This window comes from Martes martes (assembly GCF_963455335.1).
Source record: "Martes martes genome assembly, chromosome: 14".
NCBI lineage: Eukaryota > Metazoa > Chordata > Mammalia > Carnivora > Mustelidae > Martes > Martes martes.
Genome location: NC_137902.1, coordinates 25,118,069 through 25,139,643, shown reverse-complemented (window position 1 = coordinate 25,139,643; position 21,575 = coordinate 25,118,069). Strand labels below are relative to the sequence as shown.

Here is a 21,575-nt window from a genome sequence, read left to right as displayed (position 1 = left end):
GCGGACAGTGAGGCTGTGTGCATGCTGGTGTCTGTGAAGAGGTATGTGATGGGGAATGAGCATATGTGTGCGTGTGCATGTGTGTGTGTGTGTGCATGCGTGTGTGTGCGCGCGCGCGTCTGCTCTGGCTGGGGCATCTCCAGTGCTTTCTGGAGCCCGGCTATTTCAGGAAGCCTCCAGTCTCCTCCTCCTTATGTAAATAAACATGACAGATCCCATTGCCTGTACCAGTGCAGGGCGGTGGGGGAGGCTCGGGGGAGTGGGTGGGAGCTGGAGGCAGCGAGCAGGGCCAGAGGGGTGTGCTTGTGTGTGCGTGAGTGCGCGCGCGCGCCCGTGTGTGTGGCTGTGTGTGTGTGTGGCTGGCCTCGCAGGCAGGCAGCCGTGTGCGGGAAGCAGTTGGTGGGGACGCGGGAGGGGCGGGCCCGGCCCTGCCATGCCGGCTGCTGGCCGCAGGGGAGGAGGGGCAGGAGGAGGGGAGCTGGCGGCTAGGGTGGCCTGGTGAGGAGGCCAGCCGGCCAAACGAAGGTGGCTGTGCTGACCGCTGCCCACGATGGGGGCACAGATCACCCGGAGCAACCTCCACGGTAAGGCCCCAGCTGATGCCAGGGGGTCCGCCCATTCCCAGCCTGGGGACCACCTGGGGAGGCCGGGGCCCTGGGGCCCTCGGGCTAGAGCATGATCATCCCCCTGCCTCTTTCCTCCTTGCTGCGCTCTGGGGCCACGGGAGGGGGTGCCTCTCAACCACAGAAGGGTGTTTGACCCTGGGGTGGGAGCCGGCAAGGGAGCCTGGGGAAAGCAGGAAGAGGTGGGCTTTCCCCGATAGTCAGCAGAGGTCAGGAGGTGAAGTCTCCCCACAAAGTCTTGTTGTTCTCTCACCTTCCCCGGGTGCTGACCAACCCCCACATGGGATGTGAGGTCCTGGGGGTCCATACCCTCTGCTCCCAGAACTGACGCAAACCGTAGCTAGACAGCTGGGGGAACCTGTTTGTAGGTCCCGGGATGCAGGCCGCGGAGGTCAGCGCTGTGTTCCATGATGGAGACATGGAGAGATGTGTGGGCCACACGTGTGTGCATGAGTGCGTGTGTGTGTGTGTGCTCACAAGGGTGCATTCGAGGTGTCTGTGGGTGTGTACCTGTCTGCTTATGCCTCAACATCCAGATATGCAAGTGACAGCCCCCCACGTTGCCTGGCTTTGATTCGCAAAGTGCGTGCTTTGTGGGGGAGGCCAGTGAACTTCTGACCTCTGGGGTTCACGTCTATGGTCAGACAGGGCGCCTGGCAGACAGGTGAAGGGGTGGAAGGGAGGAGCACCAAACTGGCTCCCTGTGTGCAGAGCTGCTGCTCACCTGGGCTCCCATCCCCTCCGTCCGCCCGGCTCCGGTGCTGTGGTCTTGGGAGTAACGTGGCTGATGTGGCACCAGACCCAGAAGGGAAAGACTTCCCAGGGACTTGTTTTGTCATTGCTGGGCCCCGGGAGATGGGTTTTCTGTACAAACCAGCTGGGGCCAGAGCAGTGTGGGCTGACCTTGGGTAGTCCCCACCACACTTCCCTGTGTCCCCTGCTCCCCCCTCAGACAGGGCGTTAGGGGATGGGGCGGCCTCATCTGCTGAGTCCAGTGGGCACTGAAGAACCTGGGAGAGGCCCTGGGAAGAAGGAGGGTGGTGGCAGGAGCGATCAGGAAGCTGTGTCTGGGTCTGGTGACCAGGTGGCTTTTCCCTTCCAGGCTCTGGACTTTGCGAGAGTAATTTCTAATTAAAAAAGAAAAAGGGAGGAAAGGAGACATGGGAAAAGCACATCATTGACTCTCTTAAAAGGAAATAAATTTTGTCCTGGGCCTGCAGCGCTCAGTGACAGATGGAAGGTCCTGGAAGACACATAATCCGGAGCCGGCCAGTGGCCTGGGCCTTGGCCCGAGACTCGGACTGGGCTGACCTGGCCCTGGCCCTGGGTGTCCACAGGGCGGGGGCTCCTCTCAGGGCTCACTGGCCCCAACAGGGCCTGTTGGCAGAGGGTCTGGTGCAGACTGGCATTTTCCACTGGAAACAGACTTGGCCAAGCCTGTGGCCTGGGAAGGACAGAGAGGCCCTCAGAACAGGCCCGGGATGCAGCCCACTGTCCTCTAGCTGGCTTGGAGCATGGGCTTCCGAGGGGAGTGAGGACCCTGAGACCACCCAACACAGCACATGGACTTCACGAGCCCCTGCTCCACGGTCCACAGACACGTGTTCTTGTGAGGGCAAGTGTCTTCCTTGGTTTTCTCGTCTGTTCATGGGGCTGACAGGAGTGCCCTCCTCAGGACTGTCGTGAAGATTACTTGGGAGGGTGTGAACAAGGACTGAACATGAGGAGGACTGAGCACAGGCTTGGAAAAGCATTCTGAGGCTAGAGTCATACTCCCTCCCTTTCCCCCAGAACAGGAGGATACTTAGGGTGGGCTGAGAGCTCTAGGAGCTGGGCCTCCAGGCTGGGTGGACATTGGTGAGCGCTAATGAAATGCTTCATCTGCTTTGCCCTCCTTCCCTCCCCTGCCCTCAGCCGAGACCCCCCCCCCCAAGAGGCCGGGCCTCCTGCCAAGCTGGCCCTAGCCCCTAGCCTCAACCTACCATCAAGACAAGTAGGAGAGGGCAGTTGGAGGATGTGGGGAAGGCGTCCTTGCCAGTGTCACAGGGCCCCTTAGCTGGAGCTTCGGTGTGCACGTCCTCACACTGCTCGTGCCTGCACCCACGCCTTGGCTGCCTCAGTGGCGCTCATTTTGCCTCCTTCTGGGGGGCGCAGGAAGTGGGAGATGCAAGGGTATGGCTCCTTCCTAGGGGCGCTCTCCGCCCACAGCCTGACGCCCAGAGTATGCTTACATAGTTCTCGATCGTATCTTCCCTGTGGGCCCTGGTGATTTGGGTTTGGTGCAAAGGGAAGGTTTTGAATTGCTGGGTGACAGAGATGATGCGGATGTGACCGAATGTGACCCCAGACTGTGTGTGTGTTTGCGGGTGGGTTTCTAGCCGTGTGTTTGTGGACGTGTTCTGGCTGTCGGTGTTCCTGGTGTCTGCAGGTGGTGTACCTGTGCTTGGGGCTCTGTCTGTGACTACCACGTGCTGTGTAGCATGGGACATGTATGTATCTGTCTAATATTTAAGGGATTTCATGCTATGCCTGTGTATTTGTGTGTGAGCCGTCACACTTGTGTTACTTTGTGCGGGGGACATGTCCTTATTATTCTGTAGATAGACGTCAGTGTTTCTGCATGAGGTGTGTGTGTGTGTATGTTTGTGTGTGTGTATTAGGGCTGGTGGTGAGGAGTCAGGCTCCTCTGGGACCAGCCTGGCAGGAGACCCATGGGAGAAATTAATTCCCATTTGCAAAATGGTTTCGGCAGTTACACGCTTGATGTCTTTCATTGGGCAGATTTCCAGAGCTGCTCCCAGTCTTGAGGGCAGGAACCGGGGAGTGGAGAGCATGGAAGGAGGCAGCAGCCATACTGAGCGGCCTTCCCTCCTCTTCCCTCCCCGGCCCCTCCCCTCTTCTCTCTTTGCCTTCCCGCTTCACCTCCTTCCGTGCTCCCCCACCAGCAAGGACAGGCCCAGTGCTGAGGGGCTGATGCGTGGATGGCACACGCGTATTCACCCCGACATGTGTGGCACATCTGTGGATCAACAAACCCTAGATGCTGGGGTGCAGAGACTTGAGAGTTGGTCCCCAATTGTGTCCTTTCACAGAGGGGGGTGCTGTGGCCCAGAAGGGGAAGTGGTTGGCTGAGGTCATGGCGCTGGTGGCTCGGGTGGGAAGTCAGGGCTTGCCCCTTCTGCAGCTGGCTCCCCACTCTCCTTCTCGGGTTCCTTCACAGGCAGCAGGGGAAGGGGCATCCTGTGGCTTATAGGACCTGGGATTAGCACGGAGGGGGCTGCCTGTCTCCTGGCGGCAGCTCTGGAGGCTTAGGCCAAGGTGAGCTCGCAGGTGGGGTGGCTTAGCTTGATCCGTCTTATTCTCTTAACCCAGCTCTGCGTCTGCCCCCACCCCCAGTGGGCACCCAGTGGATCCTTGGTCATTGAGTAAGAGGGAAGAGTGAGGGGTAGAGGGCCTGGGTGGCTGGGCCGTGTGGCAGCTGGAGCTGTAGGTGACCTGGGGGACAGGTGGGATGGAGCTGTCAAGGACAGCCTTGGAGGACGTGAGACCTGAGCTGGGCAGTGACGCCAGGCAAGGCTAGAGAGGAAGGGGATGGTGGGGCAGGTGTTCTTGGTGAGAGTTTGAATCCGGATCCACTGGCTGTGGGACTTTGGGTCAGTTTCTTCCTCTGTATATTGTCCTCTTCTGTACATCGAGGATGGTAAGATTTACCCTGAAGGATGGTAGAAAGGGTTAAGTAAGGTCATGGGCATTAGTGAGCCTCGAGCACCCTGGAAATGAATGTGCTTCTGTGAAGGTTTCCCTGGAGGCTCCTCCTGGCCTCTGTATGTTCGTGCGTACACACACGCACACCTGGCCTCCTCGAGGGACCCCAAGTGTCTCTGCGTCCTCCAGCCCTGATGGGGCTCGTGTCCACCATCAGCCACACTCTCTGGTTGTGTGTGTGCACACATGTACACATGCGTGAGCATGGCTTTGTGTGTGGGAAACTCAGGGGGACAGTCTGTGTGGTGTATGGATTTGTGTGACCAAGCCATGCTCCCCCCAACCCCGCAGTCTCCCAGGCCTGGCCCAGGGGCTTTGGGGAGCTGCTGGGAAGATGGACCCAGAGCTGAACCCAGGATAGCTATCATCTGGGATCTTGGGGTAGGATCGGGGAGGGGAAGAGGAGGGCTGGTCCCCTCCCAGCAGGGAGGGAGGCACAGCTGTATGCACATCTGGCTGTTGGGAATGTCAGAAATTGGGATGTCACAGAATGAGTGAGAGCAGGAGGCTCAGTGTGGGGAGATCAACTTGGTGATGAAGGTGCCGATCTTGCCCACTCCCCGCTGTCCTCCCTCGCCCCACTCGTCGTCATGGATTCATTCAGTCTTCCAGGGAGCAGCAGGGCCTGCTGTATGCACAGGCAGGGCCTGAGGAGAGACGAGAGGCCTGACGTGGCCCCTAACCCTGAATCACAAAGGTGGATATACGTGGGCATGCAGAAACCGACTAGGGTGGACCGCAGAGTTCATGTCACCGAGAGTGGACCTGGCCAGCTGGCCAGCGAGGTGGGGACCACCGAGGGCGGCTAGAGAGTGCATTACCCGAATTCAGAACCCAGAGCTGCCACTTGAAAGCTATGTGACCTTGGGCGAGTTAGTACCTCTCAGAGCCTTTGTTTCCTCATCTATAAAATGGGACTAATTGATATATTGTTGCAAAGCACATCTCCTGTACAGCAAATTACCCCAGAAGTTAGTGGTTTAAAATAACAAACATTTCATTATCTCAGTTTCTGTGGGTCAGGAATCCTGACACAGTTTAGCTGGGTACCTCCTGCCTAATGTCTCTTGGGAGGTTATAGTCGAGTTGTTGGCTGCGGCTGTGGTCTCCAAGTCTGAAGACTTGTCTGGAGGGGGATCCGTATCCAAGCTCACTCACGTGGGTATTGGCAGTCCTTGGTCCCTTGCCACATGGGCTTCTGGACAGGGTTTCCTCACAACACAGCAGCTGGCTTCCCCCAGAGACAGAAACCCAAGAGAGGCAAGAGAAAGTAACCAAGATGGAGACTGAAGGCTTTTGATACCCGGTCTTGGGCATGACATCCCATTACTTCAGCTGTATTCCATTCACTAGAAGCTAGCTGCTAGGTCTGCTCCACATGCAAAGGGACAGGTCTGCAAGAGGGCATGACTGCCAGGAGGGGGATTTGGGGATCACTGGGACCATCTTGGAGGCCGCTTCCTTCAGACACCTGTCTTGCAGGGACTGGGAGGGTGAGGAGAGGTTGTGTGAGAAGGACATCTGCTGCAGTATTTGATACCAAAGAAACCATCAACTCTCATGACCTTCATATTCTCTTTTTTCCGGCAGGCAAGTGGGAAGCTGTTACAGGTTCTTAGGCATGTGGTATGGGTGGGATCCTGGTGCTGGACAGTAAAGGAAGCTGTCCTTTTAGTCCCCTCTTTCTCTGATTTCTCCACAGGACACCAGAAAGGGCAAGGCACAGAGTGGGTACTCCCCGGGCACTTGCCAGTTGGTCAGTGGATTGAAGAATTGGAAAGGGGCATTCCGTTCAGCAACTCGTGTTGAGCACCCGCTCTCTGCTCTCAGCTAGGCACTGGGGAAACAGCAGTAAAAAAGACAAAAAGAGTTTCTGCCCCCAGGAGGCTCAGGGTCCATCTGGGAGACAGACACAAATAACCCTGCAGCCTTTCCTCGCCAGAAAGCTGCACTGCAGAGCACAGAAAATGATCCGAGTGACTCTCTTCTCGACCTTTCTGGGTGTGGAGAAGATGTATAGTGTCCTGCATATAGTGGGCAACTCAGGGCCTTTGCACTGAATTCTACAGAGGGAGCAGACTTGAGAGAGGCTGCTTGGGTGCTGGAGACTCTGTTAGGGGTGTGTGGGTAGAGTCCCTGGGGGTCCATAGCAGGGCCCTGAACCTGGTCTGGGGCCAGAGAGACTTCTAGGGGAAAGTGGGCTTTAAAATCCAGGTCTGAAGGATGAGTGAGAGAAAGGCAGGTAAGTAGGTGGGAAGGAGAGAAAGATTCCCAGCAGAGAAATGCGCTTGCACCAAGCCTGGAGGCAAGAGGCACATGAGGGAGGTGGGCCCCTTTAATGACCCCAAAGAAGGTCACATCTGCCCTGTTTTACAATCATCTCTCTCACTGAGGCCCCCTCCCCACCTGCTTTCCCACCCTTCAAACTGGCTGCCACAGTCTTTACCCCAGAGAGAGCAAGCCCTGTTCAGTGCATGTGTATAAGCTAGTCTAAATCAGGACTACCCTGGCAATCCAGGATTAGGGTGTTTGGGATAAGATAAAACCAGAGTGTCTGGCCTCCCACTGGACTGAAAAGAGCTGGTGATTTCCTACAGTGGGATTTATTGCTTTTATTAGAAAAAATAAGACTTTATGTTGGGATCTGGTGTTCAAGTTTGCAAAATTCTTTCACATCTATGAACTCCCTGGGTTGTCACAGCAACCAGGAGAGATGGGCGGAGCAGCTAAGATGACCCTGTTTTAGAGAGAAAGAGATCAAGGTCCAGAGAGGTGAAGTGACTTGTCCAAAGTCACACAGCAAGTCTGTGGCATGGCTGGGGTTTGAACCCATGGCCTCCTGACTCCAGGGTTCAAGTTCTTTGTTCCCTGACTCCCATTGTCTAGAAAGTGAGACAGGCCTCCTTCATCGGAGATGCAGACAAGCATGCCAGCCCTGGGGATCAGCGTCACAGACTCAGAGCAAGGCGGTCCTGAGCACAGTGCGATTCCGTGTTAAAAGAGGGACGGGACTTGGAGAAGTGGAGGTGGGAGGTGGGGCAGGGAAAGAAAAAGCTGTATGGTGAGGAGGGCAAAGAGCTTGAACAAAGGTGTGGAGGTACGAGAACACAGGTTGATGTCAGTAGCATTAATAATTGTTATTGTTATATAATAAGTATTGATAAGCTAACTGTCTTAATTATTAATATAATTATTAGCTGTTATCTATAATAATTATTTTAATAATCATCATTATTATAGCAACCACTTACTGTGTTAGTTTTGCATACATCATCTCATATAATCCTGACAAGAACCCCGTGAAGAAGGTCTGCCATGACCCCCATTTTACAGGTGAGAAAAGTGAGGCTCTAGAGGTCTCACAGTTAGTGACAGAGCCGCTGGGTTTGGAGACAGCAGGCCTGGGTTCATATCAGGGCCCTTTGCTCTGGCTGGGTAACTTCACTTCTGAGGACCTGTGTCCTAGTGGCACTGGGGGGCGGAATGAAGACCCCACCTATAAAGTCACATGGGGTTTGGTCACTGTCGCTAGTACTGCCCTCTCCTTGGCAGCCCAGCTCAGCTCAGCTCAGCCTGGGCGTGCGGGGCTCTGCCAGGATGGTTCTGGGGCAGATCTTGGCATGGGGGCAGCGAGGAGGTCACTCTGGAGGCTGCCTTGTGTCCCGGCATCTCCCCCTGGAACCCCACCGAGAGGCAGGAATGTGGTCCAGAGCTAGCTGAGGGTTACCTGGAGGGCTGGCCAGGCTTGTGTTTGGCACCTCGTAAATGCCCAGGAGGAATAGGCTCTGTGGGGGAGTTTCCATTGTGTCAGCAGCAGCCTCGCCTCGGGGGGGAGGGGGTTGCTCCCACTGTGGCTCCCGGGAAGCTTGTAAACCTGTCACTAATGGGAGCTCTGAGAGCTCTGCTGGGAGCCAGATGGGGAGACTGGGGCTCCACCAGGACCAAGGCCCAGTGGGGGAGTAGTGACCCAGCATCTTGAGCCTGCTTGCTTTCCTGTGGCTGTTCCCCCAGCTGGGACTGGCCAGCGCCTTCTCCACGCAGCCTTTCCCCACTTTCCAAGCCTGCCATCTTGGACTGGTGGGGAAAATGGGCTCTAGTATTAGATGCTGAGTAGGGTAAAGGACCCTTATGAGCGGCATTGGAAGATCAGGGTCCAAGTCCCGGCTCTGCCACTTCATTGCCATGTGAGCTCAAGCAAGTTGGTTAACCAGTCGGAATCATAACTCATCCCTAGAATGGAGACCTTAAGGACCATAGTGTGTGTGTGTGTTGAAGTGCAGGGAGGGAGCCTTTTAGGATGGGGTAGGGAAGGAGCCTTGCCCTCAGCCACCCCTCTGTGCCCAGGGTTAATTCTCATTCCGCTTTCTCTCCTTCCTCCCCCCAGGACCACAATGCCAGCTGAGGTGGAGGAGGGAGCTGGCAGGCAAGGACAGCAGGGGTTAGTGAGGTGACAAACACCAGCATGTTGGATGCCTCAGAGGGCCCCTTTCCTCTTGTAGTCTGTGTGAATGGCAGGCAGACAGGGCCTTCCTGGCTATAAGCAGTGGCTCTGGCCCTGCTTTGAAGAGACGCCATGAGGCTGGGGCCAGGGCTTTGGGTGGGGGGGGGGGGGAGGACGGGAGCGGGCACGGATGTCCCTTTCTCAGGTGGGACTGGCCAGTTGGATGTGGGGTGCTCAAGGATTCCACTGGGCCTGGAAGCATGGTGGGGGGCGTTTAGTGGGCTAGGGTCAGGAGTTCAGGTGGGGGTCTGCCAAGCGGCAGGGGACCATGGTCACTTCAAGATACCCAGCAAGCCGGAGGGTGTTTTCAAATCATCTCCACAGACATGGCTCAGTGTGCATTGATTCCTTAGAGCTGAGTGCAGAGAGAAGAGGCCAGTGACAGCTCTGGGGACAGCCCCGGGAGCCACACTGTGGGCAGGAGGAGGCGGGCATATAATTTCGCAGGTCTAGAAGTCAGTGAATGTGCTTTGTAGCGGCCAGAACGCTCCCCTCATACCCACTCCAGAGGCTCGGGGCCGAGAGTTGTGGGCCAACCCGGCTTCGGTGTCTCCTGTCCAATGGTCCACATCCTAGGCACTCCCTGCCGTGGGCTGATGGCGGCAGTGGTGGTCAGCCTCCCTTTCCTCCAACTCAGTGGACACTGATTTGTTAGTTGTTGCTTTTGAGGCATTATTTGTAGATAATAAAGCTCATCCTTTCTAAGTGTATAGTTTGGGGAGCTGTGACAAATGTGCAAGTTGTGTGAGCACTGCCACAGTTAAGATAAAGAACATTCCATCACTGCAAAAACTCCCTTTGTGCCCCTGTGTCTTCCTCTTCCCCAAACTCCAGTACTCTGCAGCTTTCAGGCTGTGTAGTTTTGCCTGTTCCAGAATGTCCTACAAAAGGCATCAGAGCATAGGTAGGCTTTGAGCTGGCTTCTGTCACTCAGCATGGTTTTGAGGCTCCTCCTCCTCACACCCTTGTGAACGCAGAGCGGGATGCCTTGTAGGCACACGCCACATTTTATATCCAGCTGTGTAGGAGGGCCATGCAGGCAACATGGTGTGTGTTTCTGTGTCTTGGTGGCCTACACACGTGTATCATGAAAGCAGCCTAGCCGAATGCCGGGTCTCCCCCAGTGTGCTACTCAAAATGGTTCTACATGGCACATGGACAAACATTTCCCCCCCCTATTTTACCAGTCGCGAGTATAATTTAATGTGCTTTTAAAAGAATGTGTCCGGCACACAGAACCCCTGTGGACTTGACTGTTGGCACTTCATGGTGAAGCCACAGGCCTCGCCGCGGGACTGCCTGCATTCGGCCGCTGGAGGCTCTCTGTGGCAGCTGGGTGACTGTGGGCAAGCTGCTCAGTGTCTCTGAGGTGCAGGGCCTTCATCAGTCATATGGGCTAGTGACACCCCTCTCTCCCGTTAGAGTTTGCCTTAAGGCTGAAACCGGTGGGTGAACATCAACTCCCCGTTCAGGGCCTGGCCCGCAGCTGTCCTTGTTACTAGAGGTGTGTGGTCCATGGGTGCCGGACCTGTGTCCTACGTGTGCCGTTTCATACATCCCTGTGGACATGAATATGTGTGTGTGCACGATACGTGTGTAAACATGTGATTTCTGGCCCAAGGGATTAGGGAAGAAATAAGTCTCTGTCTCCTAGGGTCTGGAGTACCTTCGTGTACCCATACTTGTATGTGAGGCCACCCGTCTGGGTGCTCATTGTGTCCCAGGGACCAGGGTTTCCCTCACCTTCCTTCTCCATCTGTCTTGCTGTCTGCCAGGGTGGCTGGGCCTGTGCCACCCTTGCCCACCCAAAGTCCTCCTGTGGAAGGGAGGCCCAGGGATATGGTCCTCCCAGGGCCTAGATCTCAGACCCTGGGTGTCTCCACCATATCTGCCCAGAGTCAGTGTTTTCTGGGTCTTTTTGCAGAACCCTAGGACCCCACCCAGGATGGGTGGGAAGCAGAGGGAGCATTTTGAAGGAAGCTGAGGTCTTACGGTTGGTCCATGGGTCCTGAGTGGAGGCTGGGGAGTGGCCCTGTGGGAGAGGCTGTGATCAGCTGCTGGGCTCAGCAGGCTTAACAACCTGCTTTATTGAGTTGTAAGTTGTACTGACATACGTTCAACCACCTGTGTTCAGAGTGTACAATTGGGGGGCGGTTTACATAGGTATACACCCATGAGATCATCACCACGATCCAGAGGATGAACATATCCATCATCCCAAACATTCCCTTGTGCCCCTTGGCAATCCCTCCCCCTCCCCCCTCCATCCCCAGGTGACCTCCAGGCTATGTGTTATCACTAGCCCTTAGTGTGCATTTCCCAGATCGGGACAAATGGGACAGGGTGTAGGTTTCTGTTTTGAAAGGAACAGAAGCCCCACAGTTACTCCATGGATTGTGTTTGCTTATTTCTTTTTTTTTTTTTAAATTTTTTTTTAATTTTTTAAGTGTTTGCTTATTTCTTAAAAATGGGTTTATATCACTCAGCATAATTATTTTGAAATTCATCCATGTTGCCTCTCATATCAGTAGTCTATTCCTTGTTCACTGATAAGTAATATTCCATTGTATACCTGTACCACAATCTCTAATCCCTTTCCCCAACTGGTATTTTTTGAAACCAGCAGTCAAGCTGTGCCTGAGGCTGGCCTATCCCAAAGGACACCTCTCCCAGGCAGGGCACCTTTAGGTTTCCTGTGGCCACTCTTTGTCCTTCATCCCAATGGCCCCCTTCCCTGGGATGACCTCGCCTACTCTGCACTATCTAGGAGCCACCCAACCTCTTCCAGGTATCCTTCCCAGATTGACTGGGTCACCTCTGAGCAGTTCCAACCTTCATTGCTTGGTGGCTTTAAAGGCCTTGAGCACTGTTCTGTGATTCCAATCTTTTCTCTTAGTGGGAACAAGAGGAACTCCTCCTTGTTCCAGCCCCACCTCCCACATGCAGGATGTCTGGCTGGCCATGGACCATGGACGCTGGTGTCTGGGGCCCTTTGGGAAGAAGGAAGCAAAGATGCAAAGTGATGCAAAGGGATGCAAATATGGCCTGGACCAAAGTCAGGGTCTTCCTGGCTCAGGATATTGCTCTCTCCATCTCTCCTCCCTTCCTGTCTTCCTCTCTTTCCTGGAAAACTCTCCTCTTTAGGGAGTGGAAGACCTCTGAGAAGGCCTGATGCTGATTGAGCTTCTTGCATTATTAAATCTCTGCCTTGGAGGAACCAAACTTTGACACCTCCCAGAAGGCTTCTGTCACATTCTGTGGTTTCCTACCTCCCCCACCCCAACTTCCCCTCCTCCATGTCTCTCTTTCCTCAAGTTGATGGCACAGGGCAGGGCTGCCCTTCTTTATGGACAGGATACAGATCTTGGGGAAGAAATGAACATCTCTCTTTGTCCCCAACTGCCAAGACTGCATTAATACTTCCGGTGCTGCTGAGACGTGTCTTAGGGCTCCAGCTACCCATTGTGGCTGGAGCAGGGAAGTGACTTCCCTAAGGTTACACAGCCAGTGAGTGACCGATACAAGCCACCTGCCACCTCCTCCACGATCCTTCTAAACTTTGCCCTGTCTCCTGGACACCAACCCCACGTGCTTGTAACGTGCCTTCCTGTGGACCACGCCCCATCCTTTCCTCTGTCCCATTTTGGGGTGCGGTAGAGCTATCAGCGGGAGAAAGCAGCGTGCCTCGAGGCCAGAGGTTCTTGAGGCCGATCTGAGTTCTGTCAGGAAGGCTGGGTGCCAAGGCCCACCTGTGTGCAAGATGTTGTGGGCATGGGTGGTGTAAAGCAGGAGGGCAGCCTGAGGTGGAGGGGGGTGGCCCTGAAGGAGGGTAGCCGTGGGAGTGGTCCTGGAGCCCACCTACCCTGCTGGTCTCCAAGGGCAGCTCCAAGGTCATGTGTTCACTGCAGCTCAGCCTTGTCAGTCCAGCTCCATGCCCTCTCCTCCTTCTCCCCTCCTCCAGGAGGCCTTTCTGAGAAGTGACCTGCCATTCCGTCCTTTCAGCATTAATCACTGTCTGCCATTTTTATCATGATTCCTGTGTATGTCCTATTTCCTTTCCTGAGCTGTTGTCTTCTTGAGAAAGGATCCATGTGTGTTTCATGCCTGCATGCCCAGTGCCTAGGACAGGGCTTGGTATTAAGTAGGTCTGTAATTAATATTTGTTGAATAAAATAAAATGATGGTGGTGGGGAGTGGCAGGTCATGGTGGTGGATGTTGGTATTAAATGCTGATTTATCACAAAGGAGGGTGGTGGAGGGTAGATGGCGAGAAATACTGGTGAGTAGCAGTAGCTTGTAGTTGGTGGTGGGAGGTGACGGGCACAGGACCAGGGCTGATGGTGATGGATGCTACACGGTGGTAGGTGGCGAAGGGGGCTATGGCAAGAGATGGTGGCAAAAGGTGCCTGCTGATGAGTTTCAGTGATGGTGGATGTCCTGGGCTATGAGCAACTTCTGCTTGGGCCAGCCCTCTGCTGTTTCAGGGGTCTCTGTCACACTCTCATCATCGTGGCTCATTCCTTTGCAGACTCCATCGGGGGCCCCTTCCCTGTCACCTCTCACCGACGCCACCACAAGCAGGAGCACTGTGCTCCGGGACCACCTGGAGGGGGGCTCCCAGCCACACCACTGCTCTTCCACCCGCACACCAAGGGCTCCCAGATCCTCATGGACCTCAGTCACAAGGCCGTCAAGAGGCAGGCCAGCTTCTGCAATGCCATCACCTTCAGCAACCGCCCGGTCCTCATCTACGAGCAAGTCAGGCTGAAGGTGGGGCTTCCCTCCCTGCTCTCTGCGCATCCCGGGGACCAGCAATGCCTCCCGCTCCCGCTGCACCCCGCCCTTCTCATCCTCTGTGCTGCCACTTGCGCTCTTCCTCACCTCCCTCGTGCTGGACCCTCTTACTCCTCCTTCCTCAACCTTCCCTGTGGGACAGAGAGGGAGTGGGGGAGGGGTGTGGCCATGGGGACCTCCATGAGCTGTCATCAGCCTGTAGGAAGGTTCCCAGAGGAGAGAGAGGAGGCCAGCAGGGTGGCGTGAACCGCCCCCCCCAGGGGAGTCCACCCCAGGTGGTCCGCTGGGAAGGACCCACTCCCTCCCCCTTGGGCCCTGGTGGGTGCGGGAGAGGCTGGGCCGGGCAGGGGCCGCCCTCTGAGGGTCTCTTTTCCCGTCCAGATCACCAAGAAGCAGTGCTGCTGGAGCGGGGCGCTGCGGCTGGGCTTCACGAGCAAGGACCCGTCCCGCATCCACCCTGACTCGCTGCCCAAGTACGCCTGTCCCGACCTGGTGTCCCAGAGCGGCTTCTGGGCCAAGGCACTGCCCGAGGAGTTTGCCAACGAGGGCAACATCATCGCTTTCTGGGTGGACAAGAAGGGCCGCGTATTCTACCGCATCAACGACTCAGCTGCCATGCTCTTCTTCAACGGGGTCCGCACGGCCGACCCGCTCTGGGCCCTGGTGGATGTCTACGGCCTCACGCGGGGCGTCCAGCTGCTCGGTGAGTGCCCGCTCCCCGCGCCCCCGAGGTGCTGGGGTGTGACACTGCTCAGGTCCATCTGGCATGCAGACCTCTCCCCCACTGGCAGGGCCCCAGGGCCACATGGGCACGGGGACAGCTCAGGGAGCCTTCCTGTGTCCTGCAGAGCTCATCCATCCTTTGTGCCCACAGCTGGGGCTAGGGGCTCCGGGGTGGGATTCTTCCCTCCAAGGCCCCTCAGGTTGTGCCTTTGAGCAGCACATAACCCTCATCAGAAACCAGCCTCAAAGACCCTCCGCCTCCAGGAAGTTGTGAATATTAATCATCGACCCCACAGCTGAGCTAGGACTTGCTGTGGGCCAAGCACTTCGTTGCTACTGTGCTCGTAGCGACCCTGGGAGGCAGACTCTCTTAGTGCGGCCCGAGGAGACAAGGCCCAAGCTCAGGGAGGTTGAGTCATTGGCTGGAGGTGCTGCAGCTGAGTGGGGGAGCCAGCATCAGTTCCAAGTGAGCCCCTGGCCCCTGGGCTGTGCAGCCCTCCAGGAAGCCCAACCCCATCCCAGTGCTTCTTGCAGGGATGGGAGTGAATGGGGTAAGCAGGGAGAGCAGAGGGCACTGGGGTGGCTAAGACTTTTCTGGCGGCTCCTGGGTGCCCAGGGTGAGTAGGGCCTCCATACTGGGGGCAGCAATCAGGCAAGGAGGAGAAGCAGAAGGCAGCCTGGGGTGCTAAGGAGCCAGGCTTCCTGGCGAGGGCACCTGTTACCCTAAAGTTCCAGGGCTGGAAGGGGCCTTGGAGAGTCTCAGGCTTCCTAGGGTCCCACGCTGTGCTGGTGGCTGAGTTGGGACTAGAATCCAGGTCACCTCACTTCTGGTGTAGGATCGCTCTCAGCTTGCTCCCTTGTGCACATGCTGACTCTGAACACAGGCAAAATGGCTGTGTCTCCAGGCAGAGCCGGCAGAAGCCTCAGCTTTCCCATCTATGAAATGGGTTTGTGGGACGATGAAGGGAAATTCAAGAGGCTGTAAGTAAAGCGCCCAGCACAGTCAGTGCCCGGCCTGTGCTTGCTCGTCCCAGCTCCCATCTCTGCCTCCATCTCTCTGTGGACAAAAACGCCATGGAGGCAATGGAAAACCTTTTTTTTTTTTTTTTTTTTTCCCCTTTCGTTCCTTTCTGGCTTCAGAGCCAAGGAACAGTGAAGCTCTTTTCAAAACACCTTCATTTGAGTAAAAAAGACAGTGAAAGTAAAAACAAATGAGTAATTGTCAGAAGCATTTCTGTTGACTTCCAAACATCAGGAGGCTATTTTTATTAATTAATAGTTTGGGTACTTTCTGTTTTTCAACTCCATAAAAGTACACATTCACGTGGACAAGTTAAGAGCCTGAAAGCAAGCCCTTCCAGGTCTTAGTAAGTGAAGAAGGAGCCCAGGCTGCCGACAAGGAGCTGCTGTCCTCTCGCTCCGTGTGGTGGGTACTCCTGCTGGAGGCCGAAAGAGTATTGGTTCTGCCCCAGGTGGGGTCCGGGCCTCACCCTGTACTAGCTGCAGGGCCTCAGTTTCCTTATTTGTGAAATAGGGGTAGGTAAGAGTAAACTGTTTTCAGGGTTCTTTTGGAGGCTTAAAGAGCCGAGTTACGGGAAGTAGCTGACACATTGGAGGTACACACTGACCGTCAGTCTTCCCCACCCATCCTGGGGAGGGCGAAGCTTAACCCAAGTTCAAGTGAACACCCTCAGCTGCTCTCATGTCCTTAGGGCCTCACACTTCCAGGCACTGGACTTCCGGAGCCTGAGTTTGTGCTCCAGTCTGGACACTTCTGAGTCTCAGGCTTCTCATCTGTGAAGATGTGAATACTATAACTCAGCCCCGGGGTGAGGTGGGGGCGGGGAGTATGTGTGGGAGACAGAAGTGTCTCAGCTCTAAAAAAAGTTATAGTCTTGTTGGGACAGGGGTAAAGGCAGTAGGGGGCAGCATTCTTGCTTTCCCCTTTCCTAGCAAAGAATGCCTTTTCCTACAGTTGCCAGAAATCAAAAATCCCTCTCTGGCATTAAGGCCTGGCTCAAGAGCCACCTCCTCCCTGAAGCCTTCCAGAGTGAGTTCTCTTCTCTGTTTCTTGGGTCCCACCACATGGTGCCTGGGATTCTCTCAGCACTGAGGCATCGGCTGAGCTTTCTGGCCCATCCATAGATCTTTCCCAAGATGGGGAAGGCTTTCAGAGTGAAACCATGTCTTACCATGCTGGATTTCTTTCCAGAGTAGAACCTTGTGTGTGGTGTGTGGAGGACACCAAGGATTATTTGGGGGCTCAGTAGGGGAGTGTGGTGGGGAGGGCAGGTAACTTGTTAGATGAAGGAAAGTGGTGGGGAGTGAGGTAGACCCAGCCTCGCTCACAGATAGCCCAGCCTCACTAGGAAATCAGAGAGAAAAACAAGCGCTCCAGACACCATCAGGGCATAACCCACGAGAAGACAGTAAATTGTTTAGAGCTGTGGTCATAGGATCCTTTCCATCTGTTGAGATGGTTTCCATCCAGCTATCTCATTTAACCTCAGCAGCTGGCCCTAGACAGAGTGTTTTTCATTCCCATTTGTCAGGGAGAAAATTAAGACCCATGGAACGTTTGGCTTACCTGTGTAGGAATGTGGCGGGGCTGGGATTTGAACTGGGTGTTTTGATGCAAAAAGCAGTACCTTCCCCAGTAAACCTCCAGCAGGTTAGGTATGGAAGGAGGCAGTAAGTCAGAGGAGGCTGAGGTCAGTGAGGGAGGATGGAGTCCAGGAAGGCTTCTTGGAGAAGGGGGCTTAGGCGGGGTCTAGAAGGTCCAGGAAGGGGTAGAGAGGGGATGGTGAAGGGGACATGCTAGGTGAGATGGGGCTTCCAAACCTCTGGGGCCTAGAGAGTGGCCTGGAGAGTGATCTGATGGGTCCCACCTTGGGACACAGCCCGGGCAGTCTCCCTGGTCCTGGCCCTATTACCCCTCTTAGGCTCTAAATGGGTTTTCAGGAAGTATTTTCAGTTGCACCTGGATCTCCCAGCAGGCTCCTCTGGGCACCTCGGGTAAGGCCGAGGTCCCAGCAGATTCCTGTCCGAGCTGTAAATCACGGTAATCCCTGGGCATTTTCAAACACTGATGTTGGCCCCTGAATTCAATTAGCAGATTAAAATATCTCTTTGTTTTGTTCTTCCTAAACTCATATTTTTTGGTGTAAAAACAAAAGAGATCCAAGATCTCTTCTGAGGTTGGCATGCTGCTCTATACCCTCATTCGGTGGCCTCCCCTCTGGGGTCCGCCTACTACCCTGTATAGTCCCGGGGTCAGTTTCCTTCCCCGTCCTCCTCACTGCCTATCCCCCCAACTCCCCATGGCTGGCCCAGATCCCTCCAGTGCCTCTGGCTTTCCCTGCACTCCCTCCTCAGTCAGTTTTGAGTTTCTCCATCCCCTGAGAGGTTGCTCTCTGCCTTGGCAGCTCTGAAGATGGGCTTTCTTTCCTGAGGTGATTGCCCCCCAAACCAGTGTCTCATCTTTAGGGACTTCCTGCTAGGTCTGCCCCCTCCATTCCTGTCTGTCTGTGGGACCTATGGCCCAAACTCTCCAAACCCTACCTGGCCCATACCTGCTTTTCAGATCAGAGATATCTTGGGGCCCCTGGCACCCAGCAGATCTGCAAATCAGGCCATGGACAGATGGGTTGTCTCTCCTGACAGAGTGCAGACAGGGGCTGGGGTCTGTCCCTCAGTGACCATTCCAGGCGGGCACGCCATCCCACCCCCCACTGCCCGAACCGAAGCCAGGCCCACCTGTGCCCCCATCACGGCCCCTGCAGGCCTGCCTCATGCCTTCCAGGCTCCCGACATGCTGGAGTTCAGGAGATCACCTCTGGCCTCGGGGTGCCCTGGCCCAAGCCTGGGCTGGGATTTCCAAGAATAACAGCTTCCTACCTCCAGGAAGAGGGACCTGCCAGCAAGCAAATAAACACAAGTTTTATGGGATGATTAATACTTAGAGAGATAAGCTCCTATCCCAGTTTTTCAAGGTCTCCCTGCTCTTCTCAGAAATGTTGGCTCGGGAAGACAGCTCTGTGGGTCCTGGCAGAAAGCTGGTGAACCCAGACTTCAAATATAGGGTCTCCTGATACCCTGTGGGCCCCCTACAGCCTATGTACTGTGCAGGGTGGGGAGGCAAGGGGGAGACACAGGAGTTGAAAACCCAGCCCCTCTCCTTGCAGAGTGTTTATTTTAGGGGTCATCATCTAACTGCTCTGAGGTGGCCTAAATCCAGTTCTGCAGGGAAATGTGGCTGAAGAGTAAAACTGTGGCGGGGGTGGTACAGGTGGGGAGTAATCCAGGACTTCCCGTAGGAGATGAGTTTCGAGTCAGGAACCACACAAGGTGAAACAGAGGGCCTGGTTGGGGAGGAACAGCTGAGGCCAGACAGGAGGGGTGTGCTTAGGCTCAGAGGTGGGGAATTAGCCATTGGGGAACAGAACCTTCCGGGGAGGGAGCGAAGCGAAGAGGTGACTTGTGGAGAAGGGGGTATGCACGTGCGTCAAAGGAGAGAGAGCCGTGAAAGCAAAAAATTTTGTGGCTTCCGTGCTGTCAAGTCTTTCAAAAGGAGGAGCTGTGGCCCAGAGATGGGAGAGGGCCTGCCCAAATTCTCCCAGCTAGTCAGAAGCCAGGCTGGGCCTGGAGTTCCTATCTTCCAGGCTGATCTGGGCGTAAGGTCAGTGTGAGAAGATATCACCATGTCTGAACGGTAGTGGCTGAGCTTAGGAGGGCATTAGGGGGCCCCTGAGGTGGGCTCCCAAGGGCTCATGGCATTCTGCTTCAGCCCAGCCCAGGCAGAGGCTCCCAGGTCCTGGTAACACCTGCCTACTGAGGATGGAGATGTACAGAGACACTCGGGCAGGGGAGCTTTCGGAGGGGCAGGCTGCTGTCGGGCTGGTCTGTGGGCTGGTGAGCCAGCCTGGCTTCCCTGCAGCGAGAGGCTGGGCCCTCTCTGGAGATACGGCCCTGGGTTAGGTCTCCCATTCAGGGTGGGCATCAGCTGGGCGGCGGCACAAAGAGTGTGACCGTACTGGGCAGCAGAGGACCACACTGCCATCTGGGGCTTCCATTTCCTGGACTAAACCAATATTTACCTTCAACTGTGGCTGCCAGGGGCTGAGAGGCAAATATTAGTTTAAGGAAGCTGAGCGAAACTCTGGGGGTGGGGGAAGAGCGGAGGATGCTCGTGGCGATTTCTTCCTCTTTGCTAGTTTTCGTTTCTTCTTGATTAAAACAAAATTTTATTGTTCCTCCTACTTCAGGGACTTTTCCTGCCACTTCTCTCTGCTCACCCTCAATTCTGCTGATCATATCAGGGCTCATCACCAAGCCCTCCCCTCCACCAGGAAGCCCTGATCTCCCCTGTTCCTACGACCCTTCCTGCGCCTGACCACCTGAGGCACGTGGAGGTCTCGGTGGTACCAGCAGTTCTGCATCATGTATTGTCCTGCTCTTTAAGAAGATGTCGTAAGCCCTTCAAATGTATTGTAAGGAATGTTATTATTGTGCCCATTTTGCAGATATGGCAACTGAGGCTCAGAGAGGTCTGATAACTTGCCCAGGGTCACACAGCTCAGGAGAACTGGGCCTTGGGCCCAGGAAGGTGGGCTGTATTACTTCCTAGCTTCTCTAAATGTGAGTCCACCTGGTCCCCCTGCTAAGTCTGGTTATCTCCCAGGGGTGGAGATTTGGCCATCCTCCATCTTCCAGGGTGGAGCTCATAGAGAGCTCAGGATGTCAGGGATCGGCAGCACATGTTGGGCACGGATAGGCCACCAGAGCCCTAGCAGTGTTGGCTGGGGAACCCAGCACCCCGATTCAGCAGTGAGTCTGTCTGCCTCACAGTTCCCTGGAGGTTCCTGAGGGCTTCGTCTGGTTCTTTTGTTCACAGTGCACTCTGGTTTTTTGTTTTTTTGTTTGTTTTTAAACCAGAATGAATATATGAAAAGTGTGATCTTATATGGTTGGCAATATTAGACTATTTCTAATACCCAGAAATGGCAGTTTCAGATTTTCCACCTACAATCTCTTTGGCCCAAGATACAGTTTTGAGGAGATTTGGAGAGACCAGGGGGTCCCAGGGCGGGGCGGGGGGTGGTGTAGCAGAGAAGCTGGGGCCTTGTAGGACTAGAGGCAAAGCCCACATTTCAGAAGCTGCAGAGCTGACTGAGCCAAGACTTGACATGGCCACTCGCTAGCCGTGAGCAAGCCTTCCAGCCTCTCTGTGGCCCAACCGCCCTGTCTGTTGTTTGGACATAATTAGACTTGTGCCATTTACCTCTTGGAGAGTCTCTGAGGCTCACGGATGTGTAAGAGTGTTTACGCAAATGGCAACGGCTATCGTTTGTAGGTTAGAAAGGGATACTTAACTTAAAAATCCCACCAAATAGACAACTCGCAAACCATTCCTCTCCTTAGAGGGGGAAGCCTTGAAACCTAGTCCCTGTATGTGGGTGAAATTCAAACCATGCTCTCTAAATTGTTTCTTTGAACAAGATCCATGGTTCTCCAGCTGAGTTCCTTGGGACACTGGGGTTCCAGAGGCATCTTTGAGGCAGCTGAGTTGGCAGGGCTCTGTGACCTCCTCTTAGACTTGAATCAGAGCTTTTGGTTCTGTTAGACAAAAGGATTTCACTGCTTTAAAAAAACAAAGTTTGAGAACCACTAAACCAGATGAATCAGAATCTATATGTCTAAGATCCTCTGTCTTGAAGATTCCATAAATCTTAGAGTCTGTGACTCCAAGTTATTTCTACCCTTCCTTCCATGAACCTCACAAAGTATTTGTTTCTCCTAGCTTTCCTGCAGTTGGGTGTATATGGAGAGGGTGGAGGCAGGTGTGGGTTTCAGGGCGCTGCCCAGAGGGGTGGAGAAACCCCTTACCCGTCCAAGCCATGTCCCCGCCCTTGGGGCTCCTTCCCTTGCCCCGTGCTGGGTGCTGACCAGCAGGAGGATGTTTATGGAGACAGTAAATGGGCCAGCAGCGCCTTCCAAACAGGGGCCGGCACATGCCCGCCCACCAGCCAGCCTGCTGCTTCGGGCCAACCCCTGGTTAAAGATGAGCCAGTGCTGGGGAGGTGAGAATCCAAACAAACGAGACTCTGGGGCTGATGGGGGGTCCTGCTTTGAAGGAGACCCTTGCCTGGCCCTGAGGGCCCTGGCACCAG

General features: G+C 55.0%; 1 protein-coding gene across 1 annotated transcript in view; it reads left to right on the top strand.

The window, feature by feature from the left end:
• The first annotated feature begins 465 nt into the window (after positions 1 to 465).
• Positions 466 to 21,575, top strand: part of NEURL1 (neuralized E3 ubiquitin protein ligase 1) — a 33,299-nt gene continuing 12,189 nt past the window's right edge. Inside the window, exons 1-3 of the mRNA XM_080823725.1 lie at positions 466 to 584; positions 13,418 to 13,659; positions 14,065 to 14,386. Coding sequence (XP_080679851.1) covers positions 551 to 584; positions 13,418 to 13,659; positions 14,065 to 14,386 — 598 coding nt within the window. The 5' untranslated portion in view covers positions 466 to 550. The remainder of the gene's footprint in view (positions 585 to 13,417; positions 13,660 to 14,064; positions 14,387 to 21,575) is intronic.